The 22,081-nt window shown below is 44.1% G+C and overlaps 2 protein-coding genes across 3 annotated transcripts in view; one reads left to right on the forward strand and one right to left on the reverse strand.

Moving 5' to 3' along the window:
* Positions 1 to 1,681, reverse strand: part of Apaf1 (apoptotic peptidase activating factor 1) — an 85,380-nt gene extending 83,699 nt beyond the window's left edge. The window contains exon 1 of the mRNA NM_023979.2: positions 1,106 to 1,681. The gene's annotated coding sequence lies outside the window, so the exon portion shown is untranslated. The remainder of the gene's footprint in view (positions 1 to 1,105) is intronic.
* A 324-nt stretch (positions 1,682 to 2,005) lies between these two features.
* Positions 2,006 to 20,687, forward strand: Ikbip (IKBKB interacting protein). Of its 2 annotated transcripts, none has more exons than NM_001412605.1 (3): positions 2,006 to 2,232; positions 9,691 to 9,808; positions 19,818 to 20,687. In NM_001412605.1, the coding sequence occupies exons 1-3, from the start codon at positions 2,063 to 2,065 to the stop codon at positions 20,565 to 20,567; spliced, it is 1,038 nt and encodes a 345-aa protein (NP_001399534.1). In that variant the 5' UTR covers positions 2,006 to 2,062; the 3' UTR covers positions 20,568 to 20,687. The 2 variants fall into 2 exon arrangements, with proteins under 2 accessions (NP_001399534.1, NP_001009430.2); NM_001009430.3 differs by lacking the exon at positions 19,818 to 20,687 and adding an exon at positions 12,501 to 15,251.
* The last annotated feature ends 1,394 nt before the right edge of the window (positions 20,688 to 22,081 follow it).

Raw genomic sequence — 22,081 nt, forward strand, 5'->3', positions numbered from 1 at the left:
CCTCTGATGTCACTTCTTGGACCAAGATAACAAGCAAAGAATATTATGCTGTACAGAAAGGTACTTTTCATTTCCTAACAATAAAAATATTCCATGGGTATAAAGTTCAGTTTTGAATGCTTGCAAGTTGTAAAAGCACTGACAAAACTCCATCCAATGTAGTAAAGTGGGAACGTCTTAAATAATTGGCTTAATCATTCCTTCAATATGAGGGGTGTGTGTGTGTGTGTGTGTGTGTGTGTGTGTGTGTGTGTGCTGGGTATTGAACCCGCTGCCTTACTAAACATGGTGGACAATCTACCTTTAGAGCTGCATTATCTCAGCCCCCATACATACTGAGACCTCCCTGAGACTAGAGAGCATTAAGTCATAGCCCTAAATTTACAACCTAGTAAAACAACAAAACAACAACAAAAGAGGTAATAAGAATGTGACTGTCCTAAATTCAAAAACTGAAATAAGCACAGAGTAATAAACAGAGCACGGAAGAAGGGTATCACTCAACTTCAAAAAAAAAAAAAAAAACCAATTTTTTAAGTCATCAAATGTAGCACTTGCAAAGATTAAAAAAAAAAAAAAAAAGTCATTCGTTTGTGCGCCCAGGACTGGAATGAAAACTAACTGAAGAAAAAGGAAAAAATCAAAGGAAAAGAAATGATCAGAAACAAGACTAGCATCTTTAGTCTCCTAAAGCTTTCTCAACTGACAGTTAGGAAAGGATTTTTAGTTATGTCTAATAATTTAAAAAATACTAAGTTCCAATTTTCTCTAGCCTTATTGAACTCAAATAAATAAATTTTAAACAACTCTTTGCAAACTTTCCACAAACTGGAATACTGTGGGCAAATTCTCACGGCCACACCTCTTTTTGTAGCCACTTCAAAACAGAAAGTCAAACTGGTTCGAGATACAGACCACAAAATAAAGGCTAAGTTCTGCCCAGGAAGACAGTAATAGTGGTCTACTTCCTCCTTAGATACTTTCTCTTCCTGGTACAGGAGCAGGAGGACATCCCGCGTCCCTAGATCTTTCAGTCCCTGGGGAGCTACAAAAAAAAACTTGCAAAGAACCTGTCCGGAGGGGTTGGGGGAGGCGGTAAACTTACCCAAGCCTTTGCACCGGAGTTGTCCTGGGAAGAGCAGCCGGGGGAGGATCACAGATGAGATTCGATAGAAAACAGCTCGGGGAGGGTCACAGATGGGAATCGATTGCCAAAAAGCAGCCGGGGCTCCCGCCTGGCTTCCGGACACCCCGCGCCCCGGGCAGGTCCTGACACCTCAGGTGCCTCACCTGGGTATCAGCCGCTCGGGGCGCAGGGGGGATGCCCAGGATTTCCGAGCGGCGTCGAGGAGTGATCACCTCGATGGACTTGCCTCGGGCAGCACCAGGGGAGGGAGGGTACCCGGATCCAGGACACAAAAGCACGGCCACTCCAGCCGCCGCTTCACCCCTCCAGCCGGAGCTGCCCCGGGCGGGAAGCGGATGCGGCTCGGAAAGCTGCGGCGACTGTCTCAGCTCCTCGCCGGTGGCTGACTGCACACACCTCTAGCTGCCGACCCCCACACACTCCTCTCACACCCTTCCGCGAGCGGAGAAAGCCGTCTACCCAGCTCGCTTCCTCCAGGTCTCTGGCTCCCAGGACCGCGGAGCACTCAAACACAGCTGGGCCCGCCCCGTCCACACATCGCGCGCCCGCGCACGCAAATCCATCCACCTAGGGCCGCCGCCGCTGCCGCGGGCGCACGCACGCGCCCCGCCCGGCGCGTGTCCGCAAGCCCTGGTTGAGCGTCCTCGCATGCGCGGTGGGGAGGGGCTAAGCCGCGGGCGCGCGCCCGGCTAGACGTGGCACTCTCGGCCCCGCCCCCTCTCCGTGCCTCCCCTCAGCCTGCGCGCACCCGCGAGTTTGAGTTTCAGTCTCCTAGCGGAATCCAGAGGCGGGGCGAGCAACTTGGGGCGGAGCACCGCCCTGAGGGGGCGTGGCCTTCCGAAAGCGGCTCTGCAGCCACGTCCCACGGTCCCCCTGTAAAGCCATCCTGGCTTCGAAATCTTCAGGGCTCCAGACATGTCTGAAGTGAAGAGCCGAAAGAAGCCGGGACCTAAGGTGGCTGCCCCTGAGCCAGAGAAGCGGAGTGATGGCAGGAAAAACCCCGAGGCGCGAGGGGGCGCGGGCTGGGCGGACCCCCGCACGGGGCTCAGCCTGCTGTCTCTGGCGACAAGCCTGGGCCTGGCCTGGTAAGTGCGCGATGTTGCAGGCCACGGGACGGGCCTCTCGAGGGCACTTAGCACCTCGAGCAAACCCACTCTCACTTGAATACGCTCATTTAACTCTATTCTGATAGCATGCTCCTGTCGCTGCCCGCTAAAACGTGTCACCCAGGACTCGGCCCACGCTTTATTAAGCATCTACTGCACGTCACAAGTTTGCACATAACTAAAGACCGCTACTTCCTGTCCACTCTGCAGCTTTGCAAATGAGTTGGCTTCGCCCTCCCCCGAAAAATGCAAGGAGTAAAATGTCTGCAGTGTAAGAGGAAAAAAAAGTTCGTTGTTGCTGAGCAACAAATGCTAATGAGGCTTTCTCCTATCCAGAGCAGTGCCTACCTTAAAACTATAGCCCTCTTTTCTTTTTTTAGATTTTTTTATATGTATATGAGTGTGTCAGTGTATTTGTGCACGTGTGTGCAGGTGCGCAAGGATCCCGCAAGAGGGTGTCAGATCCAAGGAGCTGGAGTTACCAATGGTTGTTAAGACACCAGACACGCATGTTATTAACAGCAGACTACATAGTCTTATTCCTAAATTACAGGTAGAACTGTATGTAACGCTGTAAAGAATATTTCTTTACCCTTAAGACTAAACATTCGTAGTGTTTTGTTATTGTAGTTGTTTCCGTTTTTTGATACAGGGTTTTTCTGTGTCCTAGTGGGGACCTCCACCCCCACCCCACCCCACCCCCGCTTAACATTTGTAGTTTTGTAACCAAGCCTATATTGGTGATATATTAGTGTAATGTGAAATGAGAGAGCTAATACAATTCAGAAGAGACTCTGGATATCTTCCGGACTAGAGCATTTTTGAAGCTGATATATTTCCATTTTAGTTTATTGGGGACACCCTGAGTCCAGAGGTTTGGGATGGCTTATGGTTGAGTGATTGGTTTGGTTTTTTGAGACAGCCTAGGTTGGATTAGAACTCGCTATGTAGCTAAAGGTGGCATTGAACCCCTGATCCTTCTGCATCCACCTCCCAATGCTAGGATTACAGGCATTTACCACCATACCCTCCTGGGTTTTGTTTTAAGTTAATTAAAAACTTGTTAAACTGAAATGTGAATCATTGTTCTCTTTAAAAAGAACTTTAATGATGGTGCTGGTATTCAAGGAATATATTAATTTTGATCTAAATATTTTGGATTCATTTTTTTAAATAAACTACCCCTACCTTAAAATGTATGGCCTTTTTTAGGTAAGCGGGGATATGGTACTTTGTGTATTGGGAAAGAATATCGCTGAGTTACTCTTGGTTCTCTCTAGGGCAGTGTTTCTCACCCTGTAGGTTGAGACCGCCCCACAGGGGTCACATATCAGATATCCTGCATATCAGATATTTATAACAGTAGCAAAATTACATTTATGAGATAGCGATGAGAATAATGTTATGGTTGGAGATCACCAAAATGTGAGGAACTGTATTAAAGGAACGCAGCATTAGGAAGGCAGAGCAGCGCTGCCCCAGGGCTTAATACAAGTGGTTTTAGTTGCTAAATTTATCAGTGTAGTTCCCATTAGCTCAACAAAGCCTCATAATTCATTAAGTAAACTATGTCACAAAATGTTCCGCTTTTTTTGGCAACCCAAGTTCAATTCAGTTGAGACAGCAGGTAGGTACATGTGGTAAAGGCGTTTGTCCCGCAAAGCCAAAGGACAGCCTATGCTATCCCCGGCCACCCTCACGGTGGAAGAAGAGACTGTGTCCCAAGAGTCATCCTCTGAACTCCATACACGCACCATGAAACATCTGTGACCACACACACACACACACACACACACACACACACACACACACATAAAAATAGTAATAAGGTGGAGAGCAACTGAGAAAGACAACCAATGTCAGTCTCAGACGTGTACACACACATACACACACACACACTACACGCACCATGACACACACACACTTTAAAAAGTCATGCTTCGTCTCAGGGATTTATATGTTAGGGAATAGAAAGACAAAACATGTTAAGGAGGAGGCCACACGGCAACGACTATGCCAATCACTCTCCACCTCACGCCTTCGAGAGAGAGTCTCACTGATCCTAGAACTCACTGGTTGGCTAGACTGACTGGCCAGAAAATTCCGGTGATCCTGTTACCTCTGACCCTCTGTCCTCATGTGCTAGGGTCACAGACATGGACATACACAGCTTTTATATATATATGTTGAGATAAGGCCTCAGGTCCACTTGCTTGAGGGGCCACTGGGCCATCTTCCAAGTTCCCCAAAAGCTCTTTTAACAAGGAATGGGATTCAGGGTTTTTTCTCTCATCCAAATCTTTTTTTTAAAGACTTATTTATTTATTTTATGTATGTGAGTACACTGTAGCTGTCTTCAGACACACCAGAAGAGGGCATCAGATCCCATTACAGATGGTTGTGAGTGGGCTGGGGATTTAGCTCAGTGGTAGAGCGCTTACCTAGGAAGCGCAAGGCCCTGGGTTCGGTCCCCAGCTCCGAAAAAAAAAAAAAAAAAAAAAAGAACCACACACACACAGATGGTTGTGAGCCACCATGTGACTGCTGGGAATTGAACTCAGGACCTCTAGAAGAGTAGTCAGTGCTTTTAACCATTGAGCCACCTCTCCAGCCCCCTTTATAAATCTTTTAATATCTTAGCTAACTCTATTTCTAGGGGTTTTTTTTTGTTGTTGTTGTTGTTACTAGTGTTCGTAGAGTTTAATATAAACTATGGCATTATACTTTAAACACTTAATGGTTTTTGTTGGGTGATTCAAGTTTTGGTTTTTGTAGAGATTGGGTTAGCTCTGGCTGGCCCAGAACTCATATGTAGGGCTCCCAAGTGCTGGGATTGAAGGTATGTGTACCATGACTGGCCTTTTTGGTTTGAGTTTTGGTTTTTTGAGACGGGGCTAGCCTCAAACTCATGGCAATTCTCCTACTTCTTCTTCCAAGCACTAGGATTACAGACATGGGCCGCCACACCCAACCTTGCCCTGGTTTTAGATAACAGAATATAGTAATGTTCCCTTGAACATTAGGTAGCTGTAGATGTATGAAACAATGTTAAATAGCATTGACCCTGGGCTGGGGATTTAGCTCAGTGGTAGAGCGCTTACCTAGGAAGTGCAAGGCCCTGGGTTCGGTCCCCAGCTCCAAAAAAAAATAGCATTGACCCTAATGGTGACCCTGTAATGAACCGTGATAACTGCTTCCTGTGGTTATTTGCTCTTTCTCAGTACTAAGTTGAAAGAAAGGCAGAGAAATCCTCTAAGTCCTCAGTCAGCTGTCTGCCAGCATGTAAGACTCCCTTAGAGGTGGCGCTGTGGGCCAGTCATTAAATTTGCTTGAGGCCTGGATAGACCACAGTGGCTGTGAGGGAATGAGAGTGCTACTAAAAGCCAATTACCCTCGTAGGTCCCTTTCTTCTACATCTAACACTTTTTTTTTCTTTTTTCTTTTTTTCGGAGCTGGTGACCGAACCCAGGGCCTTGTGCTTGCTAGGCAAGCGCTCTACCACTGAGCTAAATCCCCAACCCCGTTCTATGTGCTTTTAATGAGACTTTTATTTCTCCAAAACCCACAAGATACTATCATTCCTACTTTGTAGATAGGAAACGGTAGCAAAGATAAACTGTTTAATTTGTTGAAGATGGGGGCTGGAGAGCTGATTCTGTGGTTAAGAGCACTGACTGCTCTTCCAGAGGTCCTGGGTTCAATTCCCAGCAACCACATGGTGGCTCACAACCATCTGTAACAACATCTGAAAAGAGTACTCTTCTGGTGCGACTGAAGACAGCTATAGTGTACATATATAATAAATAAATAAATAGATAGATAGATAGATAGATAGATAGATAGATAGATAGATAGATAGATAAATAAATTTGTTGAAGGTGGTTGGTTAGTAAATGCAGAGTCAAACTAGTCTAGGTATTTAACCTGTGTAATATGTTGCCTCCCCTCAGTGTTAATCCAAAATAAGATCAAGTTTCAGAAGCATAGGGTAATGGCTCATGCCTTTCATCCCAGCACTGAGGAAGCAGAGGCCGGCATATCTCTGGGAGTTCCAGGCCAACCTAGACAACATAGTGAGTTCCAGGACAGCCAGGTCTACATATAACACCCTATCTTGAAAGAGCAGACAAACAAACGAGCAGAAAATCTGGGAAGAGAGAGTACTTACTGCCCTTGTGGAGGACACAGGTTCTGTCCCAAGTACCCGTTTAATGCCTCACAGCGTCTACCACTTCTGACGCCCACTTCTGGCTTCCTCATGGACCGGGCACACATGTGGTACATATACATACGTACGTTTAGGTAAAAAAGTAAATAAGGGGGTTGGAGATGGCTCAGGAACTAAGAGCACTGGCTGCTCTTACAGAGGACCTCGGTTCAGTTCCCAGCACCCGTATAGCAGCTTACAACTGTCTGTAACTCCTGTTCCAGGGCATCCAACACCCCCACACAGACATGAATGCAGTCAAATCATCAATGCACATAAAACAAAAATAAATTTAAGTAAGTAAGATCTTAAAATCGATTAATTCTAAAGATTCTGGAACTAGAGATCCCCAACACCTCAGCCCTGAGTTGGTCCTTTCTTCAGCTAGAAGCTGCACCCCTTACTAGACTCTAATTTCAGATCTTCGGCAACCTCATCTAAGCAAAGAGACTGGGAAGTGCTCCAGTCAGAAGCAGTTGCCTCTCAGTCATTAAACAGGGTGAAACAGCTTGGACATAAAGCTGATGCCAGTTTAAGAACGTGATTCCTCAGGGCTAAACAGAAAACAAACGATCCCCTTCCTTAATTTCAAGTGAGTTAATGTTTATGAAGTACTCACAGATGAGAAATGAAATGCAGTATAACTCATCAGCTCTGTATAGACCACGTCTCTTTCTTTTTCTTCTCTACCACTAAGTCAGAGAGGCACGCTGCTTTTTCTTGCCTGTATTATCCACTGGTAGCAAGGGTGAGTGACTGAGAGGCTAACCTAAAGGCCGGGGGAGGGGTTGAGGAATAACAACAAAGTATCAGAGGTGTTTCCACTAAGCTGACATTGCTTAATGCTTTTCAATTTGAAGAGAAAACCAGCAGGAGACAACATTAAAATGTCTAATACAACCAAAAGCTCTCAAATAAGCTATTTCTCTCTGTGTGCCTATGTATGTTGTGCATCTGTGTGTGTATGTGTGTGACTCTGTGTGTGTGTGCACTGGCACATGCGCCCATTCCCCTGCACATCTGCCTGTGGATGACATTGTGGGGACCTGAACTTGGGTCTTCTGGAATAGCAGCAAGGACTTTTAATCATTGAGCCATCTCTCCAGGCTCAGCAAGTATTTTTATAATGGATCAACTTTTACTCAAAGTCTCCTAAAGTAACATTTTCACTCTGAGTAACCTTGCTCCTCTGTAATTTATGAGAATAAATTCATGAACTAACACATGCAAACAACAGATGATAAAACTAGTCATTGAAATTAACCCATTTTTAAAAAGAAAAAGTTTAAAATTCATAATATGACAAACAAAATTATGGGGATATAGCTCAGCAGTAGAGTACTCCCTCAATATGACCCAAGTTCTAGGTTTGTTCCCAGCAACAAGACAAAGGGTTTTAAAAAGGTGGAGGGGAAGAAAAAAATGTCTTACCATCATCCATCTTTTAAAAATTAAGAAAATAATGCTCTTTAACCTGGGTTTTGTTTGAAAGTTCATATTAATACATAAAAGAGAAGCTGATCTCGACTAATTTTATAACCTGTGACTCTATGTGTCTCCTATGATAGACATTAGCATGCGTCATCAAAGGAAATTCACTTCATCCAGCAAAGTAAATATTCGTTTAGTAAAAGAATCCATTTTTGCTTCATGGTCGTACAAGTCGTTAACCCTGAGATACCATTGTTAAGTTCAAAACACAGCTCAGCTGCACTTTGAGGGGCCTCTCGCCTCTCTACGAAGCTTTGGAGTCCTTCGTCTTCTCTGAGAAAGTATAAGATATGATCAATGAGGGAAGCTCAGCTCGCCTGCAGAGTCAGACGACCTGGGAAGCTATTAGAATATCCAATATCCGAGCCATATCCATGACTAACTAAATAGGAGTCTCTGTCATTGAGACCCCAGGCATGGATGTGTTAGCGCTGTCTGGTGACTGGTTCCAATGCTTAGGGAAGATTTGCAGTCACTAATCTGGATCCTATGACTTAGGGACCTCTCATGATTCTGCTCCGTTGCTTTCTGATGGCTCAGTGCACAAAACATGTGGAACCCAGAGAACTGACTTACTGTAGATAAACAACATGTTATTAAACCTAAGATTTCTTCTGTGCCTACTCATTTCAAATCTTCTCCAAAGATATGTTTATTTATTATCCCGAAGATTGGATAAGGGGGTCTGGCTAACTCATTCAATAAAACAACAGATTATTTTTTTTCTTTAAAGATTTATTTATTTATTTTATGTATGTGAGTACCCTGTAGCTGTCTTCAGACACACCAGAAGAGGGCATCAGATCCCATTACAGATGGTTGTGAGCCACCATGTGGTTGCTGGGAATTGAACTCAGGACCTCTGGAAGAGCAGTCAGTGCTCTTAACCGCTGAGCCATCTCTCTAGCCAAGGTTAGCTTCTTTTTTTTTTTTTTTTTTTTTTTTTTGGTTCTTTTTTTTTCGGAGCTGGGGACCGAACCCAGGGCCTTGCGCTTCCTAGGTAAGCGCTCTACCACTGAGCTAAATCCCCAGCCCCCAAGGTTAGCTTCTTATGTGGGTGCTAAGGAGCACACTCATGCTTACATGGCTATCGCATTATCAACTGAGCCATCGCCCTACACCCTAAGCCCCCATTTCACAATGACATCTACACCATACCTACGAGTATACTGCTGAGTACAGTCAAATAGAGTTGTCACACCCTGCTTTGCGTAGGGCAATGGCTGTCTGTATTTCTGTCTCTTCTTCCTCTTTCTTTCTGAGTCAGTCTCCTGCAGCTCCAGTTGGCCTTCAAGCCTCCGACTCACTGTGCGATAATGGAGGATAACATGACCTAGAACCTATAGAACCTCCCTGAATAATTACAATTATAAGCACTCATACCGTAGTTTGGACAATAGTTTGGGCGATGATAGCTTGGTATGCTGGGTATTGAACTACTGGCCTATATCCTCAGAAGAGATCAAAGTTTTTATTCCAAATAGTTCAACCCTGGATTCTTCCAAAATATTTCTTTTTCTTACATCTGTGAGGGATGCTCCTCGGCCTCCCTCCCTGAGCCAGGAGCTCTGAAGAGAGGCGGTGTTGACTCATCTTTGCATTGAGCTAATGCAGTCACCTCCCACACAGCAGGCCACCTGGATGGTGAAGTCATCTGACTAATTCTGCCGCAGCTATCCGGGGACTACATATTGTTCTCACCAGGAGTGAGTGATAGTCATGAAGTTTTTCTTTTCCAGGCTTGTATTTCAACAGTCAGAAAAGTTTGCGAAGGTCGAAAACCAGTACCGGTTACTGCAAACAGAGAGCAGCGAGTTTCAAGGACTCCAGAGTAAAATCAGCTTAATTTCCAACAAGGTAATGTATTCATTAATTTGTGTGGTAGAGATACTCCCCTTGCTACGAATACCATTCTCCTACTTCAGGTCAAAGCGTCTTTCTTCTGCCTTCAAACTATTACTATTTTAACTCCTAAGTGGACTTTCTCCTCTCGGCATCCTCCCTGTGATCCGAGTTAGTTCCCAGGAAGTGTTGAAAGGATGGTTGTTGCTCCAGCTGGCCATGATATTGACGCCTTCAATTCCAGCACTCTGTAGACTGAGGCAGGCAAATCTCTGAGCTCAACGCTGGCCTGGACTACAAAGCAAATTCCAGACCAGCCAGGGCTAAACAAAACAACGAAGGCATGCTTGATCTTTAGATATAAAGTTAGAACATGGGACCAGCCAGATGGCGTAGTGGGTAAAGCTCTTGTTGCCAAGATGAATGTATTCAGCTCCATCCAGTCCTCACCCAAACCTAACACTATCACTAGTTAGTTACAAGTGCTTCTCTGAACTTCTGTTTAGATGAACTTCTAACTGTGGTGTGGCTGCATGCGTGAATTAAAATGGCTTCTGGACATTTCTAAGTGGTCTTCTTTTATTACCTAGTTCTGTTATACACGTGCCATCTAACACCCGGATAGCACTGTTTCGCCTACTAGATAGATCCTTCGTTCAGATGGTCCCAGAAAGCAGTTGGCATACTGAATCCCCTCAGGGGTTTTCTGCATCTCCCTTACATCAGATACTGCCCATATCCATCAAGACGTGTGTTCCGGGAGCTGGAAAGGTGGCTCAATGGTTAAGAGTACTGGCGCCTATCAGAGGACCCAGGTTCAGTTCCCAGTACCCACATGGTTGTTCACTACCATCCCTAACTGCAGTTGCAGGAGATCCCAAGCCTTGTTCTGATGACTGTAGCACTACATACATGTGGTACACATACATTCATACACAGAACTTTTACGATTTCTAAATGTTAAAAAAAGAAGAAGAAGAAGAAAGAAAGAAAGAAATGTGTTCCGGAAACTCTTGATATTTTGGGACAAAAGCCACCACAACAAAACCGGAAGGAATGGAGACCCTCAGCTCCTCACCGTGCCTTAATCCATCTGTTGAGGCGATTTCAGTCACATTAGGCTTCCCCACTTTACTCTCCTGCCTTACCTCTCCTCTGAGCTTTCACTGTGCCCTGTGTTGAGTCCGTCATCACACTAATGTCACCAGTTACTAATTTGTTGTCCCCCACACTTCCCTTTGGAACAAACACGCATCTTCTCTCTGTGTCTCTCTAACACCTAGACACGAAGCTAGCTCATCGGGGATGAGCAGTAACTCTTATCAGGACCCTGGAGTGTTGGATACAGAAGAGTCAAAGCATTTTCTGCTCCATCGAGTTGATATTGTTAAAGATTTATTTATTTATTTATTTATTTATTTATTTATTTATTTATTATATATAAATACACTGTAGCTGTCTTTAGACACACCAGAAGAGGGCATCAGATCCGATTACAGATGGTTGTGAGCCACCATGTGGTTGCTGGGAATTGAACTCAGGACCTCTAGGAAGAACAGTCAGTGCTCTTAACCGCTGAGCCATTATCTCACCAGCCCCAAATTGGTATTTTTATAACTGGCATCTTGCACAAGGTCTGAGCACTTAAGGAACTACATGTAGCAACTAATAATATAACTGCAGGATGTCCTGACCTGACTAAGGCTATGGACTTGTCTTACAAGTATCAGGAATCATCTCAGGTTTTTTAATGGTGTTGCGTGACATGCTTGGCAGTTTTCAAAGCCTTAATATGGTAAGTAGTGGGTAAGGTGGTTTAGAAAGGACGGGATTATTAGATGGTGCTTCTGAAGGAATTTACTTGGTCCCTGAAGTCCAGGTCAGGGCTCCGCTAAGTGCTTGCATGTGTCCCCCTTGTTCGAGTGCCTGCAAATTGCTTCCTACGTAAACCACTGAAGGGCAGAGCTGTGACTTGTTCAGTGTCCTGTCACAGAACAGTGCTGCAAACACTTCATAGCTTATTAAGCTAGGTTCTCGCTAAAGCTTGTATCATGTGAGGATGGAAACTAGGTAAGTCCCTGGCCCTTCCAAATATCCCAGGCCCGTTCTAAGAGGCCCTAGAGGCACATCCTGATTTACAGACAGACGTTCTGCCATTTGATGGTATGTGTCTCAACTATTTTTATAAAAGTTCATTCTTGCCCTTTTTACAACCCAATTCTAGTCCTTCCTCTGTAAGAGGTTAGCAAAAAGAGTGGTAAGGATTCAACCAGAAACTTTCAAAGTCATAGGATTTAGGGAGGTGGCGAAGTCTACATTGTTACACTTTCCCAAGCCAAATAGCCATAAAAATGACATCTACTTACTTTCAATGTTTTGAAAAAAAGAACTGCAATAGACTTCAAAAAATTTGACATCATTTATTTTGACTATGCATGCCCTCGTGAAAGAGATCTGTTAAATAACTAGGGTTATGAGTTCAGGTATACATTCTTCTAACAGTTGGTTTATAAATCTGTCATCTATTAAATTTGTTTAAGCTATTTAATAATAAATGTTTCTGTCAATGTGATTCAGATGTGCTTAGATCTTTTAGGCACCTTCAGAATTTGAACCTTGTATATGACATGCTCTTGATTGCTGAAGTATGTTTCTCTAATATAAAAGTATTAAGTAGCTCAGGGATTGTTTTGTGTTATAAATACAGCTTGAGTCTACTGAAAATACCCTGCAGGAAGCTACATCATCCATGTCTTTGATGACCCAGTTTGAACAGGAAGTAGCTGGCCTCCAAAGATCCATACATGACATTGAGAATAGTGAAGAGATGCTCACACAAAAGTTGCAAAACCTTAATGAGAAATTCCAGAACATCACAGATCTCTGGAAGAGAACACTGGTGGAAATGAGCGATAACACGGCCGTTTTCAAATCCGAAGCGAAGAGTACACATTCTGAAGTCACCCTGAAGATTAACTCAGCCGAGCAGGAAATAAAATTGCTCACCGAGCGCCTGAAAGATTTGGAAGACAGCACACTACGAAACATCAGAACAGTGAGCAGGCAAGAAGAGGAGGATCTTCTGCGAGTAGAGGCGCAGCTTAGCTCGGATACAAAAGCAGTTGAGAAGCTAGAAGAAGAGCAGCGCACGCTCCTAGCCAGAGATGAAGATTTGACCGATAAGCTTTCCAGCTACGAGCCCAAAGTGGAGGAGTGCAAGGCGCATTTGCCAACCATAGAGAATGCCGTCCACTCCGTTCTCAGAGTCTCTCAGGATCTGATAGGGACGGAAAGGAAGATGGAGGAACTGACTGTGCAGATGTTCAATATGGAAGACGATATGCTGAAGGCAGTGTCTGAAATCATGGAGATGCAGAACACCCTCGAGGGAATTCAGTATGACAACAGCTTATTAAAGATGCAAAACGAACTGGTTGTTCTCAAAGGAAAAGTTCACGATTTCATGGCATATTCAAGTGCAGGGGAAAAGGGGACTTTGGAAGAATATAACCTAGAAAATAAGGGAACTGATGATTATTAAGTTTACTGCACATCTTCTGAAGGGCCATGCTACTAAGTAGGAATCAGTCAGTCCTGCATTTTTTAATTGTTGTATTCTGCCTCACTTTACCCAAGGATAGGAGGAGTCTGCATCTAATCAAACTTTTATCTTTTTAAGCTCTGAAACCTACTTTAACTATTTTCATAGAAATAGTTCTGGGCTGGAGAGATGGCTCAGCGGTTAAGAGCACCCGACTGCTCTTCCAGGGGTCATGAGTTCAATTCCCAGCAACCACATGGTGGCTCACAACCATCTGTAAAGAAATAGTTCTAAAATATATATTGCTCCACTTTTTAAGCAGTATATTTAATATTTACACGTCTTCCAATAATTAATAGACATCATTATGAATTGTATTATTGTATCTATCCATTATGGGGATAGAGATACAGAAAATCTATGGCAAATATTAAAACCTTTTACCATTTCACTGTGGCCCTCGTTTTACGATTTCTAAGCTATGTCTGTTTCTCACAACTGTTTCTGTCACTTGCTCTTGCAGCCAGTTGGCAACATACCTTCCTCTCCCAGGTTTTCGGTTTTGGTTTTTTGTTTTGTTTATTCAGACAATCAAGTTCATAGGAAGTGGATGTAAAATAAAGGATAATCTTCCTGCAGGAGAACCAGGGGGCTCTCCTGTGAGGTAATGCCACATTATGAGAACTGAAAAGTATTTTCATTTTTGCAAAGGTTCTAAACTGTGTGACAGAGACTTGTAAGAGGTTTAAAATGTGAGTAAATATGTTCTTATTTTGCCCTCATTAATAGCCTTTTTCTATTAGCTGGTTATGTTTTAAAATATGAGTTTATGGAGTATCTTAAAATATGGAGTATTTAAAGTTTATTGTTTACCTGGACTTTTATTTCTAAACTTTGAACTGTGTGACAGTAGAGTTTACTGAATGCAATTAATAGGTACTGAAAATAAAAACATGTTGATAAGCCTGTGCCTATTTTAAAGATTAAACAACATAGCGATAAATTGTGACAACAATGACATATTTATGTCATTATTTTAAAGATTCTTTAACGTTTGAAACTAAATTTGTCTCACATTATTAATTTAAAAAGATTAGAGCTGGGGCCAGGCATGGTAGTGCACACCTTTAATACCAGCACTCCAGAGGCACAGGCAGTTGGATCTCTAAGTTCAAGGTCACCCTGGTCTACGTAGTGAGATTGTGTCTCTAAAGGGGGAGGGGGCTAGGAGATAATTCAAGAAATGAGGAGCATGGTGTGTAAGCACAAGGACCTGGGTTTGATACTAGACACTGACATAAAAAGCTGGGTCTAGCATCACCTGCCTGTAGGACTAGCCCTGGAAAACAGAGACATGAGGAAACTTGAATATGTGTGTCTGAGTATTCCTTTGCTAAGAAATTTGCTCTGGGGCTAAAGAGATGGCTCCGTGGTCAAGGGCCCCGGTTGTTCTTGCAGGGGACTTGGGTTCGATTCCCAGCTCCCACAGGATGGCTCACAAGCATCTGTCACTCAGCTCCCAGGATCTCCAGCACAGGCTTTTGGTTCCTGCATATACCATGCATGGCGTGCATGTGGTACACAGACATATATACAGGCAAAATATTCATATGCATAAAATAAATATATCTTAATGTCCTATTTAGCAGAGTTGTCATTGTGGAGATCTAGATACGTTTAACGAATTTTCCTTTGTTTCTTTTTTTGTTTGTTTTAGGGCTTTTTTTGTTTTGATTTTGAGACAGGGTTTCGAGATGTAGCCCAGGTTAGTGTTAAGACACCATTTTCCTGCTTCTGTATTTCAAGTGGCAGGAAACACAAGTGTATCCATTTTGTTGTGCTTTATGGCATGTCACCGGTATTACAATCCACACTTTTGTATCTCTGTAATTGATAATAAATTTTATATCCGTTAACATAGAGAGAGTACTGTCCGTTTATTTAAAACATTCCAGCACACACAAAGCAGTTTTACAGCCAGGCCTGGCTCTAACTCCCAGTTGTAGCAAGAAAAGTCCAAGTTCGTGGCCAAGCTGGGGCACCTAGCAGGACACTGACAGCAAAAGATTTGCAGAGCGAGGGGCTGAAGAGATAGCTCGTGGTTAAGTGTGCATTCTGCGGTTGCAGAGAGCCAGAGCGAGTTCCCAGCATCCCCTCAAGGCTGTTCCCAATCACCTGGAACTCCAGCTCTAGGGGATTCAGGGCCCTCCTCGGTCTCCACAGGCAATGGCACTTACGTCCACAAACCCACACACAGATACAAATGCACGCGCATAATATTTTAAGAAACAATAAAATAGAGTAAGTTTCACAAAATGAGCACCTAATTATTTTTAAGCTTTTGGGTGTGAAGTTCTAAAATGTATTTCTAGCAACATTTGCATCAGGAGCTGGAGAGCCCCCCATCATTATTTTCTTTTTAAGATTTATTCATTTATTATATGTGAGTATACTGTTGCTGTCTTCAGACACACCAGAAGAGGGCATCAGATCTCATTACAGATGGTTGTGAGCCACCATGTGGTTGCTGGGATTTGAACTCAGGACCTCTGGAAGAGCAGTCGGGGCTCTTAACCGCTGAGCCATCTCTCCAGCCCCCAAGAGCACTCATTATTTTCAAAGGGAACCTGAGTTCAGCTCCCAGCACCCACACGGTGGCTTACAGTCATCCCTAACTCCGGTTTCCCCCACAGGCATCGAGGCACACACATGGCACACATACCTCCCGTGGGTAGGCAAAAGACCCACACACATAAAGGTTTTCAATTTTGTAATAAAACTTTGCAGGCACTGCTAGACATGGCCCACCCCAGAGGCTGAGGACCACCCACATGCTACGGGCTCCACAGCCTGCTACTGCCCAGCCTGGGGCGTCAGAAATCTCTCAGTAGAACTTCTCTGTGACTGTTGTCAGTGGCTTTCTTGAGAGTCAAGAAGGCCATGTATGAATCAGCTACACGTATACTTACACCACAAATAAGCCAAGCTGTAAGTTCTGTAACCCTGCTACCTGTGCTCAAAAATTCTTTAGGGTTTGACATATGAAGGAATCAGTGACTGTTGGAGGAGAATCCTCAAATTTAAGAAACCAAGGATAGGGAATCATAAACCCAAGGGTAACTTGGGCTACATAATGAGCTTCAAGCCAGAGTGAGATCCTCCAACCCAGTTTCTGAGGAGAGGATTGGCCCACATTGATGTCCACACGGAAGAATGAATCGCTCACACACAAACACCACACACAGAAGACTACTTTTCCTTATAGAAACTTTATCTTTTACAAAGATTGTCTCAAGTGTGTGTGTGTGTGTGTGTGTGTGTGTGTGTGTGTGTGTGTGTGTGTTTACCTGTGTGAGTGTCTGCTAGGACTGTGCCAATGCCTGTGGAGGCTGGGAGATGATGTGGGAGCCTCAGAAGCTGGTACAAGGGTTATGAGCTTCCTAACCTGGGTGCTGATTGGAACTACAGTGCTGTGCTTGCAGATACGGACATGTTAAAAGTTATTGGGGCGGGGCTGGAGAGGTGGCTCAGGGAACAAGAGCACTGGCTGCTCTTCCAGAGGACCTGGGTCTGATTCCCAGCACCCACATGGCTGCTCACAACCTGTAACTCCACTTCCAGGGGCATTCAGTACCCCCTTCTTACCTCCACAAGCACCAGACATGGAACTGGTGCAGAGACACATGCATGGGCAAAACACACCCACACATAAAATACTAAAATAATTTTTTTTTAAATTACAGGAGGGGCCGGAGATACAGCTCAGCTGGTAGGATGTCTGCCCAGCATTCCTGAAGCGCTGGGTTCTATCCCCAGCACTGCATAAACCCAGGCCTGTTGGCACAAGCCTGTAATCTAACACTCGGGATATGAAAGCAGGAAGTTCATAAACTCAGAGTCATCCTCAACTGCATAGAGACCTCAAGGTCGTCCTGGACTGCATGAGACTGTGTACACACACACACACACACACACACACACACACACACACACACATATACATACATATATACACACATATATATATGGGCTGCAAAAGACTACCTCTACATACACATACATATACATACTGGATGCATGACATACATGCACACATACAGGCTACAAGAGACTTTGTTTCTACATACATATACACATACATACATACATACATACAACTCAACAATTAAAGGGATAGCTAGGGACATAGGTCAGGAGAGTGGCTGCCTGTGGTGTGCAAGGTCCTGAACTTGATCTCCAGCACTGAGAAACAAGGAAGAGAAGGAGAGGGGGGGAAGGACATTTGTAGTCTGTTAGCGTATTGTACTGAGTTTCCATTTTTCAAGTTCATAATAAATCTTCTTTCAAGCCACCAAGAGAAACGAGGCAGCTTCCTATGACCTCCTAAGAATAAGCTCTAAGATGCCTTCACCGAGCGCTACAGTTAAGCTATGCTTACCCTAAGGCAGGATACATCAGCAAATGCCAGCCTAGTGACAAAATAGACAGAAGCAGACCTTTGCCCTCTCACCTGTGGAAAGCTATTTCAGCGAATAAGTGCGTTTCGAAATGTGATCCCTAAAAATGCAGCCTTTTGCAGTTGCTACTGATTTCCTTCCTGTTTGTAGCTACTGGTTAATGCCATGCTCTACATAACCTTCTCACAAGCTGACTTCCCTACCAGAGAGACACACTCTGGGTCACCTACTCCCAGTCATCGATGGCGCATAGAGCTACCGAAGAGGAAATCCTCAAATATTCACTGTCACCAAATGTGTGGTGGAGTCAAGACGGGGTTTGCTACCTCAGATCAAAGTAGTCATTGTAATTCTTCTGTCACAGTCACTGCCTTTAAAATCTGCATTCTAAATACTCTCTGGGAACCAGGGAGATAGGTCAGCAGGTAAAACTGAGAATCAGAGTGGATACCTACTTACAAGCCACAGAAAGTTTGGGTATAGAGGAGTGTAGATGGCTCAGTGCCTACATGGAGCGTGAGCGCCCACTTGGAGGCTCATGACTGCCTGTAATTCCATCTCCAAGGCCCTCCCCCAGCCCACATGAGCTCCTGATCTATGTAGTACACACAAACACACAGGTGTATATACACGTTAAAATTTTTAATGTTTTTCAAAAGTTGGTATAGAGTGCATACCTGTAATTCCAGCTCTTGATGGAGACAGGATGAGCTCAGGAACCCACTGGCCAGCTAGTCAGCCAGTTGGTGAACTCCATGTTTATCGAGAGACCTTGACTCAAAAAAATAAGGTGGTACCATGTACGGTGGCACAAGTCTTTGATTCCAACTCTCGAGAGGCAAAGGCAGATGGATCTCTGTGAGGTCATGGCCAGTCTGATCTACATAGGACCTTTCAGGCCAGATGGCAAGACCCTGTCTCTAAAAGAAGAAAGAAACAAAGAAACAAAGGAAGAAAAGTGGAGAGCAATAGTAGAAGTCACTCCAGACACACATTGATGTCCACACAGAAGAATGAATCACACACAAACACCACACACAGAAGACTACTTTTCCTTATAGAAATTGTGTGTGTGTGTGTGTGTGTGTGTGTGTGTGTGTGTGTGTGTGTGTGTGTGTTTACCTGTGTGAGTGTCTGCTAGGACTGTGCCAGTGCCTGTGGAGGCTGGGAGATGGTGTGGGAGCCTCAGAAGCTGGTACAAGGGTTCTGAGCTTCCCAACCTGGGTGCTGAGAATTTAACTCAGGTCTCTCTGGAAGAGCAGCAGTCTGAACACTGTGCCATCTCTCCAGCCTCCCAGCTATAAATAATATTAATAAAGCATTAATACTAATTTATTATTAATAAAGCATTTCTAGTTAAAAAGCCTGTGCTATCTTGATAAAACTATTCTTTTTTTTTTAAACTGAAGAATCAGGAGTTTCAAACCAGTCTGAACTACATAACGATACTCAAAACTTTAAAAAAAAATAGCATCTGGAGATTTCTTCTTTTCTCTGGCTACAAAGAAAACACCCTGTCTCCTTAGCTCATTCTATTACTATATAAGGGACCAATGATATAAGAGCCATCAAAAAAAGTCATTTATGCTTCTTTTCCAATTTTTTTTGTATGTGTGTGTGTTTCTTTTTCCTTCAGTCCTGGTATTTTAAACCCAGAGCCCCACAGCCCAAGGCTTGCTTTTTTTTTTCTTTTTCTCTTATAAAGATTTATTTATTTATTATATATAAGTACACTGTTGCTGTCTTCAGACACACCAGAAGAGGGCATCAGATCCCATTACAGATGGTTGTGAGCCACCATGTGGTTGCTGGGATTTGAACTCGGGACCTCTGAAAGAGCAGTCAGTGCTCTTAACCGCTGAGCCATCTCCCCAGCCCAAGGCTTGCCTTTTCAACGCTATATATATTTTACCTTATGCTTTTCCAAAGAGCAGTCAAGTCGTAAGGGAGAGAAACACAGGAAATTTGGATTTTCAGTGTTAAGTTTTGGCTCCTTTAACCACTGTGGTGTTCTATCTCCTTATAGTATCAGAAATGCGAAGCCCTCTTGGAGCAACTGAAGGCATTTCAAATAGTGGCTCATCTCAAGCTCCTGCAGGAAGAAATTCACGGGATGAAAACATGGTCTATCGGGATAACCGAGAAGCAGAAGATACTGAATAACACATTAACAAGTCTCTCTGAAGACATCATAAAAGTAGACCAAGGAACGGCATCCGTGGCCAAAGACATGGGCCTCAAGATTACAAGTGTGAAGACAGATGTACGGCGGATTTCCGGTTTAGTAACTGAAGTCGAGTCGTTAACAGATGCCGTGCAAGCACTGGAAAATAAAGTCAAAAAAGTAGAAACAGCCACAGTGGAGAGCATCGGTGATCTTCTCTCGAGCAGCATTGACCGAACAACAGCGCTCCGAAAGACCGCAAGCGAAAATTCAAGAAGGATCGACTCGGTCACCAAGAGGCTAGCTGAGCTCCAGGGCGACTTCGACGAACACACAGATCGGTTTTTGAGCTTGGAAAGTGAGAGGGCTAAAGTTCTGAAGGCCGTGAGTTTTGCGAACGATCTCAAGCCGAAGGTGTATAACCTGAAGAAGGATTTCTCGCGTTTGGAGCCACTGGTAAACGACCTAACGCTACGCATTGGGAGGCTAGGTTCCGACTTAATGCAAAGGGAGAAAGAAATTGCTTCCTTAAAGGAAAAAATATCTAATTTAACAATAGTCCAAGCTGCGATTAAGGACATGAAAGATGAAATAACACATATTTCAGGCTAGTTTGATAATTAGGTAAACTAGAGATAGTTTTGTTTTTTTTTTAAATGAGATTGCTGTCGTGAATAGACTGATAGGAAATACTGATATTTTGGAATAAATGCCATGTTGTGTTTGATGCTATTTTGTTCCGTATTTTTTTTTTTTTTTTTTTTTGGAGCTGGGGACCGAACCCAGGGCCTTGCGCTTCCTAGGTAAGCGCTCTACCACTGAGCTAAATCCCCAGCCCCTTGTTCCGTATTTTTAACTTACTCTTATGTATATGTGGGTGGCTGCCTGTGCAGGCCAGAGAGTGTACTGGATCCCCTGGAGCTCGAGTGACAGACAGTTGTGAGCTGTCTGACGTGTGTGTGTCTGTCTGTCTGTCTGTCTGTCTGGGTCTGGGTCTGGGTCTGGGTCTGGGTCTGGGTCTGGGTCTGGGTCTGGGTCTGGGTCTGGGTCTGGGTCTTCTGTGTCTGTGTGCGCACTGGGAGCAGAACTCGGGTCCTCTAGCCAAGGAGCAAGAACTTAAGTGTTGAACAATCTCTCCAGCCTCCAGTAATAAACTGAAACAGACTGAACATTTGAATTTACAAAGTAATTATGGTGAAAGTTGCCACGTGCCCCTGGCAGACAACCCTCTGAGCATTTCTACGAGGGCATTTCCAGAGATCCATAAATAAGTTGGGAATATCCACCATGAAGATGAACCACCCCGTGGGCTGGGACGAGGCACTGAGGAGAAAGACAGAAGTGAGTGGAGCAGCGGCACTCATCTCTACTCTGGACCTCACACTTCCGCCAGCTACGCCCTTCCTACCAGGACAGACTACACCTGCCATGAGTGAGCCGAAGCAGACCTGTCCTCTCATGTCAGGTACTCTGTCACAGCAATCAAAAAGTAACTCTCACACTGCCAGCCAGCAATGGGAGCATATACACAGGGCAAGCTCTGGCTCTACTTGCCACTCTGGCTGCCGGAAGCACATGTGTGGTTGCATCGTTGCTGAAGAATGCCCCCGTGGGGAATCACAGCTTTAGCATATATTACCCAATCAGAGGGAAAGACACTACTAGAAAGGTTACTGCCAGGGAAAACATTCTAGTACCAGTAGGTCCTTCCTGGTTTTAGGAAATAGAAAAGGAACAAAAGTGTCTTACTGTGAGCTGTTATGTAAGAAATACCAAGGGGTTAGATAGATGGTTCAGTGGTTGAGAGCACTGACTGCCCTTCCAGAGGACTCCAGGTTCGATTACCAGCTTATACATGGCAGCTCACGACTGTCTGTAACTCCAGTTCCAGGACCTCTGACTTTCCCTTCCAGCTTCTTCAGCTACCTACCAGGCATACACATGCTACACAGATATAGATACAGGCAAAGCTACCCATACACATAAAAAACAATAAAATCGTTTTTACAAAAGAAATAACAAAAATCAGGGTAACCTAAAAATAACAGAAATCTGTTCCTCGATGTTCTGGAAGCTGAAGAGTCCAGGATCAAGGCTTGGGCGGGCGCATGTTAGGTGAGGGCTTT

This window comes from Rattus norvegicus, chromosome 7 (genome assembly GCF_021556685.1).
Source record: "Rattus norvegicus strain SHRSP/BbbUtx chromosome 7, alternate assembly SHRSP_T2T, whole genome shotgun sequence".
Classification (NCBI taxonomy): domain Eukaryota; kingdom Metazoa; phylum Chordata; class Mammalia; order Rodentia; family Muridae; genus Rattus; species Rattus norvegicus.

Coding starts and splice junctions, on each gene's coding strand:
- Ikbip (NM_001009430.3), top strand. CDS start 2,063: ATGTCTGAAGTGAAGAGCCGAAAGAAGCCGGGACCTAAGGTGGCTGCC. Junction 2,233..9,690: donor ACAAGCCTGGGCCTGGCCTG/GTAAGTGCGCGA, acceptor TTTCTTTTCCAG/GCTTGTATTTCAACAGTCAG. Junction 9,809..12,500: donor TCAGCTTAATTTCCAACAAG/GTAATGTATTCA, acceptor TTATAAATACAG/CTTGAGTCTACTGAAAATAC.